Source organism: Ambystoma mexicanum, chromosome 1p, assembly GCF_040938575.1.
Source record: "Ambystoma mexicanum isolate Mex_15411 chromosome 1p, UKY_AmexF1_1, whole genome shotgun sequence".
Classification (NCBI taxonomy): Eukaryota; Metazoa; Chordata; class Amphibia; order Caudata; family Ambystomatidae; genus Ambystoma; species Ambystoma mexicanum.
The window spans coordinates 1,065,571,284-1,065,584,137 of record NC_090921.1 but is presented as its reverse complement, the minus strand read 5'-3'; the positions used below and the strand labels follow the sequence as shown (position 1 = coordinate 1,065,584,137).

General features: G+C 46.1%; 1 protein-coding gene across 13 annotated transcripts in view; it reads right to left on the bottom strand.

Annotated features, from left to right (window-relative positions):
• The window catches only part of LOC138447993 (SLAM family member 8-like), a 656,143-nt gene that overhangs the window by 364,568 nt on the left and 278,721 nt on the right, over positions 1 to 12,854 (bottom strand). For all 13 annotated transcript variants that reach the window (XR_011259980.1, XR_011259978.1, XR_011259979.1 and 10 more), the window contains exon 3: positions 3,115 to 3,393. Coding sequence is in view for 9 of the 13 variants with exons in the window: in XM_069604529.1 (XP_069460630.1) it covers positions 3,115 to 3,393 (279 nt within the window). In the remaining 4 variants the exon portion in view is untranslated. The remainder of the gene's footprint in view (positions 1 to 3,114; positions 3,394 to 12,854) is intronic.

Below are 12,854 nucleotides of genomic sequence, written 5' to 3'. Positions count from 1 at the left end.
CGGTAGCCCAAACTCTGAGCTGGTCAGCCGCTGGGCGGTCCAGGGGCACTTCTAAAGGCTCTTCTTCGTAGGACTCCTAGCTGATGTTGAGAATGGATGTTCAATTCACTTCAAGGGTCGCAGCTCCTTCGCAGGACTGCTGGAGATCGTCCAAAAGACAGGACAGCAGCAGAAGTTGGTCACCAGGCCTTCTTCCAAAGGGTCTCTGGTCTCCCTCGCAGGTCTTGCAGCTGGACAAGCTTCTTGGCTCCTTCCATTTCTTGCAGGATCTCTCTAGAGTGGGCGCCTGAATCCTCTTTTATCCAAAAAGCCAGGTAAGAGCTGAAACTCCCACTAGTCAATGACAGTCCGCACACACACCCCAGCAGTGGTCCAATCACATTTCAAATACCATTCAGATACACCGAAACCAGTGTGTCGATTGGTACCAGACAGTCGCAACCCACTTCCTGGTAGCAAACACCCATGGCCCTGCAGTAGCCTGCCAAAAGCCTCTGTTTTCCGGGCACTGGAAGTCCATATAAAGATTTTTCTGGTCTCACACACAGGCCAGGGAAAAGGGTTAAGGAAATATAGCCAAGGGACAAATGAAAAACCATGTGGCACGACCATGTTTCGATACTAGCCACAATTGGTAGCCAAATGAGGTAAGGCTAAAGTAAATTACACCAAAACACAGTAAAAGTAACTGCTGCTACCAGCGTGTCCCTTTAGCACACCTAAAGTAACCAGAACATCCTCTGAGTGTTAGTCTAGGGCAAAACAAAAAGTGTACCCCATTCTACTGCATTGTACACTGATAAAAAGTTACCAAAGTAATAACAAGTTACCACAAGTGGCAACAAAGTAACAAGACTAAGGGAAACAGGGTTTCCCCAGTACTGACAGCCTGAAGGACATGTCAGTTTCTCCATGGCAAATGAGCAAAAAACAGGGCAGTGAAGCTTAAGGCTTCACTGCGCTGCAAAAAGAGCAGATCAGAATCCAAAATAAATGCAACAAGTTTGGGGGTCCATAGAAATGGAGGGAAAGGTGCCGTAAAGAAAATATTTCCTAACATGCAGCACAAGTGAGAGCACAGAGAAGACATGTGGTTACAGATGAGCAACTTGATTACAACAGGAGCTTAGTGTGGAGAGATGGGCGAGAAAACTTTGCTACCTTGCCACCACCCTAGCCTTTCACAAACTTTGGGGCAAATATCAAGGAGAGGAAGGGGCTAAAGAGATGATGAGGGCCAGGTGGTGTCCCCTCTTCTTTCAGCCATTGCTTCTTTCTGTATAAATGAATGACAATTACAGTGGGGTCACCAGGCTCTAACACAGATTCCCACCAAGAGGAATGCACTCAGCCAATCAGGTGGCTAGGAATCTTCTAGTAACCTCCGTCTCACAGCCACCTGAGCGCCTATCCAAGGTGTCACAATTTATTTTTTACGTGCCGAACCCATTTCCTGTCAAAATTCTACTTGTAAAATATTTGCACCAAGCTGGGAGCCACAGGGCTCAAACAGTAATAACTCCTGAATTTAAAGATATACAGGGCCGGTAACTGCCCAGAGTCCTTGGGCTCAGGCTGGTGGGTCGTTACCGGCCCTGTATGCCCCGAACACAGGTATTCTCACTAGATTGAGGCATGTTTTCTACTTGTTAGACAATCAGAAAGTGTGAAATGCAGGTTCTAGCCATAGTAGAAGCCTGCACTCATTGCTTCTATTTTGTTCTTTGCACAGTGCTCAGCTGTATTGCCAGTCAGCAAGCTTGGAATGGAGACTTGTGCCACCTGTACATTGCAAGCTTTCTCTTGTGGTGTACAAACTGGCCACTGGTAAAGGAGACATGAACAAGCTGTGTCGCAAGTCAGGCAGCCAAGACAGGCTGCGCTTTTTCTCCTTTCACAAGCCTTGTGCTCTTGCCAGTCATTTTGGCAGAGGTCACCTGCACACAATAGAGCCCTCTGGCGCAGGCTCCAATGTTTCAGTAGACTGGGCTGCCTACCTATTGTTAATAATAGAGATATGAACATTCTGATGTTCTAGTTTGTATGGGAATGTAGAATGCTAACTCTTTAAGCAATAAAGCCTCACCTAGGGAGCATTACCGACCAGGCAACGACCTGCAGCCCGAATTACAGGGCCGAGCGAAGTGAGGGTCTTAACTTGGACCCAGACGCTATTACTGACTGGTCATGACCACCCATAGAGGCATGCTTTCTGGGTTGCTAATAGTTTGTTTTTTGGAAAACGGCAAGGTTGTTGTTTCTCAACAAAAAAAACTACAAAACAAAATGGCCAGGGAGAGGATATCTACATATAGCGCCTTCCCTCTTTCCATGGTGGCCATTGGCCCATAGGGGACGGGGCATGACAGTGGACGTTTCAGGCAGACGACTGCCTCAGGTAACTGGAGTTGGGGTTGGTATGATGCAGGGAGGACAAATCACCTGGGAGGAAAGATGTCAGCCTTCCTGTTCTCGGGTGACTTGAAAAAGGCAGGCCATAAAATGAGGTAAAGCCCACCTTCCTAGCTTCCTGATGGGTTGGGCGGTCTCATCTCGAGACTGGTAATTGCAGAAACAACATTAAGGGCATTTTTGGTTTCACATTTTTTTACCAGATTTATTTTAACATTTATATAGCGCTACGAACCCTCAGGCATCTGAGCGTTGCTTTATTTCCCATGGTGTGTGATGCTCATTTATCTACATTGGAAGGATGAAAGGCTGAGTTTTGCCCTGACGGGATTCGAACCTGCATTGGCAGGCTCTACACGGATGTCAAAGTGAGCGCTGTACGCGCTATGATTGTATGGAGTTATGCAATTGCGAAATGAAAGAAGACCCCACAAACAGTTAAAAATTGGACAATGTGAGTAATGTGATTCTTGGCATTTTTTGCGATTGAAGGCCCTGTGAAGTAACTGTGCAAGCTAACATGCTTGGCGATAATCAAAGACCAGGAGTCCATTCTTCAATAAAGTAGACCTTTCTGCGTCATGGGACACTTAATTGCCTGTAGGCGCAGTGCCTTTTTGCAGGAAGGAACCGAGAAGTCCAAGCTGAAGCAGTGAATCAGAATTAAACGGTTCAATGAAAGGAAACAGACTACTGGTTTACCTGTCGGACAGACTGGAGAAATGGAGGCCTGCTTGTGGTCCACAGGATTTCGGACAAAACAGATGTACTCTTGGTCCAAGTAAGTGGATACCGAAAGCTGGAGCTTAGTCCCATTAGCAATGTGCTCGGCAGCTTCACTTGCATTATCCCTTGGCATCACCACTGCCCACGTAAAGCTTACATTCTGCTCAGAGGGGACCTGACAGGCCAGTGTGATGTTGCATCCATCCGATGTGTCCACGAAGGACTCAATTTCTATAAATGGGACTGGAACAGAATCTGATGTAAAAAAAAAAAAAAAGATCATGAATAAGATGACTTTGCATTGTTTTATGTACTTTCAACATGGTATCTCGCCTCCTCACTCAATTACTTTTTCTTTATTAGCATTTTGTGCTATTACAGTTAGCTTAAGAAACGTGTGTTTTAGAATGAAAGTATGGTAAGATGTGTGTAGAAGTTTAAATTGCAAGTTCTTGATCTTTTTTATTCATTTACTCTTTATTGAATTTTCTTTTAAACACAACAAGTTTATAGACCAATACTTTTATAGACACATATTGTCAAAGGTCAGCTCCCCATTAACAGGTTGTCTCCTTGTTGGAGAAGTATATGGATTTTACAACATCTATCTGAGTTAACCCAACTTTATAGTCCTTGCATGTGATCAAGTTAAATCTATAGGACAACAACACCCATGTCTACTGATTTGACATTTGACACATAACATGTAATGAAATTCTAAAATGCACTCCGACATCCCTTCCAGGGGATTCGTGATGATACCCTTTAGTTAAAAAGAAGAAAAATACGCGAACCAATAAAGTACAAGTAAACATAAGGGTAGAGAGGAGGTTTTATAACAAACTCTCACTCAGTTCAGAAAATTTACCAGTGAAAAACAGATGATGAAAAATCATGACAAACTACTCGCATTTCCTCTATTAGACCTACAATCCTCGTTAAATTAAATATCAAGGAATTCTCCACAGATTTCAATGAAATTGAGTTTAGAAAGGGGAATATCTCTGGAGGATGCAATCGTATAGGAGCTTATGTGTGTTTCCAGGACAATGGGAGTAGCAGTGCATCCCCATGAACATACATGCTCGCTGTAACGAGCCATCTGCACTAGTGCTTGAATAATCCCCTCAAGCCACAAAAGTTATGTAGGGCTATCATAGTTACTTGGACCAAGCTCCTCTGTGTCTGTTCTCCATCTTAGAAGAATCCTGGTCCCAGTAGGTCAATAGTTTGGGACAGCTCCATAAGATGTGTGCAATGATCACAGTTCTATGTGAAAATATGGACAAGAAAACATCACCCACAGATATATTTTAAAAAAAGAACAGCTCAGCTAAATCTCACCTTGAGTTGAGGTAAATGGAAATGACAAAAAAGTGCACAAAAAGTACTGCTGCAATGCAAAATCCTCCAAAAGATTAATATGACTAAGTAGCCCTTCTGACGGTGGGTGTCTGTCACCGTGTGCCACTTCAAAGACCCACTATGGAGCAACTGGGGACAGAAAATACCCTTAAAATGGAGGCCTGTACAAGAAAGGGGGATACAAACTCCCTCTAATTCAGCCCCAATCACTGCTCATGGAAAAGAGGCATCCAGGTTACCTTTAAACAGACAAAGTGGAAATACTAGAGCAGCCCAGACAATGGCTTGACACTTTGTGTTCCCCAGCGGCTCTGCTGAGGAAAATCCTTATGAAAGCCTGACGACACACATCCATATGGTGTTATTTATTTCTCTCTCTGCCAGGGGAAGGAAACCAAATCCTGAACAAGATAGGTTGTATCGTTTCATGAACCTTTGGTAAAAAAACAAGTGGACTTACCAGAGCACACAGAAAGGGTGGGAGTGCAACTCTCTGTTCACACAAACCAGTGTGAAAACCAAAATGGCAGCTGGCCCTTATATGGCTTAAGGCCAGCCCTTTGACAGACAACCTGATGGGCACACAACACTCCAGTACAGAGCATCTAGACCCATAAATGACAGATATTCCCAACGCAGTCTCTCATATGTTAACCTGCTACTTTGCTGTTGTGGTGCATTTCCTGTGGGAGTACTAGATCTGGTATTTTAGATCACAAGTATGCACATTATTCATCTTATATACCAGTTCATGCCATTTACATTCAGTGGTAGATTTGCCAATTCTTTTTCCCGGGTGTCTCGCATCCTCTTCAGTGATCTTACTGTGTGGGTAGAGTAGCTTGACCTAAACTAGCTATGTTATGTAAGCAATGTGTCATATGTAATGCACTCATCTGATATTGGCATGACCTCTTACCACTTCGGGCAATCTGGGTGTGCCAGCTTAGACCGTTCTGAGTTCCTGGAGGACTGTAGTCCAACATTGCATAGCAAATGGCGCAGTCACATAAATGCATAATGGTAAACATTTGGAATATTTGTACTTTGCAAATGGGTATTAGCATAACATAGCATTCCATGCAGAATAGCACAACACATTGACAGAACAAAGTAATGTTTCCCTTACCAGTCAGATATCTTTGGATGAGCAGGGTCGATTACATGGTAACTGCTAATCTAAAGGAGTCTAAAGGCCCACAAAGATGGCACCTGGTAGTCTAGGAGAAACGTTTTGGTGTACGCTGCTTGTGATTGTCTTTCCATTTCTTCCTGCATGACCAATGCTCCTGAAAGATTTCCTTTCCTTTTATGCTCCTTTTTTTGATGGATCAGAGCCATAATCCTATAGCCATTCTCTTAGAAATAGCTAGGACTCAGAAGTTCTGTATGGTTCTTCATGTATCTCAAGATAAATTATTTGACACAGACACTTTTTTTCTCTCACCTTCAGTTAGGGTGGATATAATGAGGCATTTCAAGTGTCTCAGATCTGTAATTGCCATATGTGCTTTGAAAGCCCTGATGCCAGATGGTTTGATGCTTTCAGCCAATTTCACTTTAGGTTCTTGCCAGCAGCTTCTGTGCCATGTTTTACTTCTCCCCAATTGGTCCAAGAGCTCTGCTATGCCAACAATTCCCAGATGATCTCAGGCCCCAAGTTTGATATCGCTCATTTGGTAGTTTTCAGTTTCTGCTCACTAGCTCCTTTTTTCCCTGGTTCCACAGATTCAGTGAGGGATCTAGTTCACAGCTGTGCACGGTTTTAGCAGTCAATAGGTTATGCGAGAAACCTGAGGGTATTCTCCCAGTAAGACCCTGGGAATCCCTTATTCAGGTGGCCAGGACACAGCCGCCGCTGTTGGATCCAGTTCCTGGAGTGGACCAGTGAGGGAGGATCACCTGCGTAGGGGAACCCGGGGTTGTACTCTGGGAAATGCCCCAGGTGAGACGCGGTACTATGCCAAGGTAGAGGAAGAGGCGGTCTACATACCGAGGCCTTTGTAGGCTATAGTACATTCACCGACCTTCCTCCCATTAGATCTCTCCTGCCCCGATCAAACATTCCCTCCGTACGTAATCAATCCTCTAAGGTCCCAAAGCCAGTGGCATCCAAAAAGCATAAATCCCAGAATCCTTGGATCACCGTTCTCCATCTGAATACTACCCATCCTTCTTCTTCTGTTACCCCGGATTATTATTTTCCGTATTCCCAACCTGCTCATGTAACATACTAAAGTTCCTATACATCCCATTGTTTATTTCACGATCCCTTCTGTTCTGTTTTACATCCCAGTCACTCTCGCTCATTGCATCAACCTTCCCTATCCCGTCACGTAGGATACTCTGGTACTCCAACCCCCCCTTCTGTGTCCTGAATCCTGTTTCACACCCAGGACAGCAGACTAATGTTAAATCTGTGTACCTGACAAGTCCCAGGGTCAGGCAAAGTCAGGCAATTGACTCAAATCACACACACCTGACGGCCCTTCTGAGTAGTATGAGCAAGACGGATACGACAGGCAGCACGAGGAGACGGCTACTAGAAGGAGGCAGTTCAAGAGAAGGAAAAAGGCGGCAGGAAGCGAGAGTGTGGCAAGGAGAGAAGCAACCTTTTTTTTACCCCAGACCTGCCGAACCTTCGTGGAGAGGAATCCGAGACCGCGTACAATAGAGCAAGTGTCCTGCTGCAGATGTCAACGGTACACGGGGCAAGCCTTTGCTAATAAGGAAGAGCAGAGGAGACTCCCGCCCGTGGTACCAGCCATGACTCCAGAGAAGCCTAAAGCCAGGCAGTTAAACACAGCCGGTGAGTCTCGATAAAATCAGGGATGTGTTGAGTGAAGGTCGGAGAGTGAGAAGAAAGAATATATTTCATTTAACTGTCATTGAACTGTGAAAAAGGTGGTTATGGGGAGACCGGCTGAAGATGGGAATCGGCACCACGACAGTGCTAACTCGAGAAGCACTGGTGACTCCCCAATAGAAAAGAACTACTGAAACCAGAAGGCCATACGAAGGCTGCCAAAGGATCTGAAGGTGGTCATACGTGAGGGTCGAGCAAGAGCCCTGTACAATCGAAAGACTTTGATCCGTATGTTGGCTAAAAGCAAGGGAAGTGAGTCCCAAATTGTGAACGAAGGAAAGGGATGTGAATCCCACAAACATTTGAAACCAGTAGAAAGTTTAGAAAAGGAAATAGTGAATCCGGCGAGGGATGCCGGGGAAGAGGGACAATAAGGCCCTGAGAAACAGAGAAGGGTCTGAAACCAGTTGAGGGAGATCCGGGGTGAAGCTGATACAACACTGGCAGTCGAGAGAGATCTGAGCACGACCAGGGGAGATCCAGAGGTGAAGTAGTCACCCAATTGCTGGCAGCTGAAAGAGGTCTTAGCTCGAACGAGGGAGATCCAAAGAGTAAAGCTATTACCCAAAGCTTAATGAGAAAAGAACTGACCTACACAAAATTAGGAATACGATTGAGTAGGGTCAGTCCAGAAGTGGGGGACCCAAGCATGAAGCTACCACCCTATCCGAACAGTGGATTATAATTGAGAAAGAGGGGTAGCCCGGGGTGAAGCCGTCACCCTATCGGAATTGTGAAAAACGAAAGAATAGGGTCAGCCCAGAAGAGAGAGATCCAAGGGGTGAAAACATCACCCAAGTTGAACTTTGGAAACATACATTCATTTGGTTAAATGAACTTTTGTTTTGTGGTTTCATCACCTCAGGCCCGAAGGCAAGAGACTTTCGAGAAAACGAGACTTGGCCATCAACGGTCCTGAGAATTACTATTGGAATTATCGTCTTGTGCCAGAGAAGCTCAAGACTGTACTGTGCTCCACTAACTCCACCTTCATCTGTGCTCAAAAGTGGGGAAGGGAGAACCAGGCTACCGCCTCCTGATTTATTATTTGAGAACACATTTCTTTCTTGAAACGTATCCCACACTCTTTTTTTGATTAGCGTAAGGAATTGCCAATTGGTTTTCTTAGTATAGGCCCTTTGTATTTCACTTTGACGCCACTAGGACTGCCTTACTTTCATTTGATGGTTGACACCTGTCCCCATCTTAGATTTAGGTTTAGATTAGGTGTTTTTCCAACCCGCATACCATTTTCATTGTTCAATAAACACCCTTGAACTGTGATCACTTGTGTCTGTCTTACTTGTGTCACCATGAGTTTTTCACAGTTGCTTTAGTGGGCTACTGCTAGCTGGATTCTATCCTAGAGGGTCTAATTCTGAATACACCTTCCATTAATACACTCCAGTTGCTCGGTTTTTATTAATTTATTGGTTATTTATAATGCGCCTATACACAAGGGTTTCGAGGCCCAACAAGGCTAGGGCGTGGGGGAACAGGGGAGAAAGGAAGCAATCTTGCTAGGCCTTGTGACATTCAGATCATGCAAGTGCAGTAACGAGAAATGCAGGGGAAGGGGAGGAGGTGGAAGTGTATGACAAAGGCAGAGGTGCCCGTGAGAAAGAGAGTGCAGGGGAAGGCCAGGAGGACAGGGCTGGGAAGAGAAGCAAGGGAAGGTGGGACCAAAAGCTAAGTGCAATGAAGGGGTCAGGAATGGCTCAAAGTCAGCCAGTCAAGTGCAGGCTGGGGGCCCGTTAGCGAAAGTGCAAGATGAGGTGGAGGGTGGGTCAGGGGAGACAAAGTGCAGGGGTAAACTGGACAGGGCGGTGGGTGAGACCGGTGCCTTGTATGACTCTGAAGGAACCAGGCTGCCAGTCAAAGGAAGAAGAGGAAATTAGCAGGGGAGAGGGAAGGAAGAGGAGAAAAGAAAGGTCTTGAGGAGCTTCTGGAATTTAAGGAGATCCAGCTCAAGTCTGAGAGGGGCAGGGAGGCCATTCCAGAGCAAGGCACCTGCAGAGGAGAGAGGGATCTACCCCCCACTCTCTGCTTGGAAAAATGTCTAATCTACAGAGAGTTAGAGCTCGACAACCGAAGGGCTCTAGCAGTGAGGTATTTTGGTAGGGAGAGCTGGATGTAGCAGGGACTCAGGCCCCACAAAGCCTTGTGGATGATGCAGAGGATGTTGAACTTGATCCTTGCAGCAACCGGGTGCCAGTGGAGAGACATAAGAGCCAGAGAGATGTGGTCCCTGGGCTTGAGGTCATGGGTAAGTCTTGCAGTCCTATTCTGGATTAGTTGAAGAGGGCGTAGGGAGGAAGAGGCTGTTGCAGTAGGCCAGTCTGGAAAGAACCAGAGCTCTGGAGACATTGAGTTCCTGGGGAAAGGTGAAGAAAGGGAGAATGCCTCTGAGGAGGTGCAGCTGAAAGTGGGCCTTCTTGGCAAGATCAGAGATGTGAGTGGAGAAGGAAAGGGAGGAGTCAAAGATCTCATCAAGATTTTTAGCCTCACAGGAGGGCGAGGAGAGGGGGCCCATTGAGGGTGGCCAGAGTGTGGGAGGAAAAGAGGGAGCAGGGCTCCCAATGAGAAGGATCTCTGTCTTACTGGCATTAAGGTAGAGATCATTGGTAGTGCACCATGCCTGAATAGCAGAGAGGCATTTAGGAATGAGCAAGGAAGTGGAGGAGGAAGAGGAGTGTAGTTTGAAGGAGAGCGGCCCGTTATCTGCATAGCACTGGAAGTTAGGAGAGAAGGTGGAGGTCAGATGGGTGAGAGGGGCCAAGCAGATATTAAAGAGCCAGGGAGAGAGGATAGAGCCCTGGCGAACACCACAGGTGGAGAATGATATGGGTGAGAGGAAAGGGCCCAGTTGAACCTGGGAGGGACAGTCAGAGAGAAAGGAGGTCAGCCATTCCAGAGCCAAGTCCATGATGCAAAGGGTGGAACAAAGAGAGCTCCAACCACAGATAGACTTGTCAACACTCTCCTAATGTTGGGGTGTATCAAAAATTCTATTTTAAAGAAACTTGAAAGTAGAGCTTCAAAACGTAAGTCTGATATCCTTTACATATATTGTTAAATCATAAACCAATAAAGCAGAGAGGCAAAAAAATCCCTCCTACTCAGTTGTAATTAAATTCAATTTATTGTTTTTTTTTTCAAATTCACCAAAAAGAAGTAAATAAAAATCCAAAACTGTCTCATTCCTAAACAGAAAAGTAAAGCATGAATGCAATGGAAGAAAAAAACAATGTCACAGTCGATACTCTCGCTGTTAGATATTCGCGCTGTTAGATATTCGCACAGTGAGTGGGTTAGTATCATCTAGTAGTGCAGTGAAAGAAAAAGGAATAGTAGGCTTGTGCACAGTGAACAAAAACAAACAGGGTTTTCTTTAAATTGTATCAACAAGTTGTTCAATTATTCTGTGGCACAATTGCGATAAATGTACTGGCCAATTGTTTGGTCCCCATGTTTTAGCAAAGGCTGATTAATGAGCCTATCTTAAATTGGATAACCAACAAGTGCAGAAAAATACATTCAGACAGAGCAGAACCCAATTGGTATAACAAGAACAATTGCTTGTGAATAATACACCGTCAACAAGGGAAATTAAGGGAATAAGGAAATCCCGATTACATCGTCCCCCAATACAGCCAGGTGCTCAAATTGCCCCACTGTATTAAGGAGGACGTAAAGGGTCAAATCGGGGTGTTCAAATAAATTGAAAGGTCAGAGGACCAAAACCATCGGTCTACGCCAGGGGAAGGGCCCCCTATCAAGTTGTAAAGGTCAACAGGGCACAGAAGGTGCTTGGCCTTGGGGTGTTTCGGCTGGAGAGTGGAACGCCTTCGTCTGGGCCTCAGGTTTGGAGATCTCTCTGGGTGTAATCGACGGACTTCGCCGCGGCGGGGAGAGATCCAGTCCTACTCTAGACAGCTGTCATTCCAGTGCAGGTAAAATTCCGCTTGTTAAATTGTGAATACATCTGCACGAGGGAGTTGATGAGTCCCAGTGTAGTCAGGAGGGACGTCACAGGGGGTGAAATTCTTAGATAGTAGTGTTAGTGGCTCAGGCCCCGGTAAAGTTGCAGGGTCTAGATGGGCTGGCGTGCTGCCGGATGAATCAAGCTGTCAGCGCCTCACTAGTCACAGAAAACAGCTGTGAGCGGATAGATGGAAACGGATGCTGCGTGGTTCTCCGTTGCGGCCGGAGCTTTTCCTGGTACCGCGGTGGAGCCGTATCACTCATGATGCAAAGGGTGTCACAGAGTCGATTTATCAGGGTTGCGTGATTGACTGTGTCGAAGGCAGATGAAAGGTCAAGAAGGATGAGAACAGAAGGAAAGCTGAAATCGGGTTTAGTGAGCAAGTCTTCACAGGTGTTCAGGAGAGCAGTTTCCATGCCTCTAGAAGCTCTGAAACCAGACTTGTGGTCGTGGAGGCAACCGACAGATTCAGTGTGGTGGATAAGCTGGGAGATGGCCAACTTTTACAAGAGTTTGCCCAAGAAGGGGGTAGTAGACATAGGATGGTAGTTAGCCAGACAGGAAGGGTCAGCAGAAGACTTATGGGAGGGGGTGAACAAGGGAGATCTTGAGGAGTGAGGGGAAAGATCTAGTGGCAAAGGAGTGATTGTAGAAATCGTCCAAGGCTGGAGCAAGGGAAACAATGTTGTCCTTGAAAGTTCTGGTGGCGCAGGGGAGCATCTGTTTGAATGAGACGGCCATAGAGCAGACTTGTCTAGAAACCTCATCAGGTTTTATGGGAGAAAAAGATGGGAGTGGTAGGGGGGAGAGAGTGGGCAAGGGATGCCTGAGAGAATGTGAGGGAGAGGGTGTCATGATGCCTACCCCCGGGCATTCGGATCAAGCCCATCAGCCCCGGGAGCAGGCATCCAGATATTTATTAAAACCCCAGCAGCCCCGGCTGGGGGCTGTCTGGGTCCAGTCCTAGCGCCTTAGGCACTAGGCTCATAATAGAATTCAGTCCTGGCGCCATAGGCAAGGCTCATAGACATTACTTACCTCATGCAGACCATGCTGCAAATGAATCCAAGCCAACGTGAGGCCTGCATGGGACTATTTTACTACAGGGACTATTTTTTACTCGGTTGTGGTTCTGGGGAACTTCTTACCTGGGACTACTTTGGAGGCTATTTAAACCACGCCCGAACAGCAGCACACGCTTCGCGTTATTCTGCACTCAGCAGCGTAACGCTCACCGTGCCTGCAAGTCACCATCCGAGAGAGCCAACAAATACAATCTCTTTTACCACCATAGACTTACCTGATTTACCACCGGAGGCATTATTCTTTAACTCTCCACATCCTTATACGCCGCACCTGTAAACAGAGAGAAAACATCAAATACATGCATCATTTAACCGGACAGCGTCGGGTAATACAGACTCTTACCTGCACGCCATCAGCTGCCATGAGACCAACTTCTCTCGGACTCAGCTGCAAGATAAGATAAGAATGGGACAA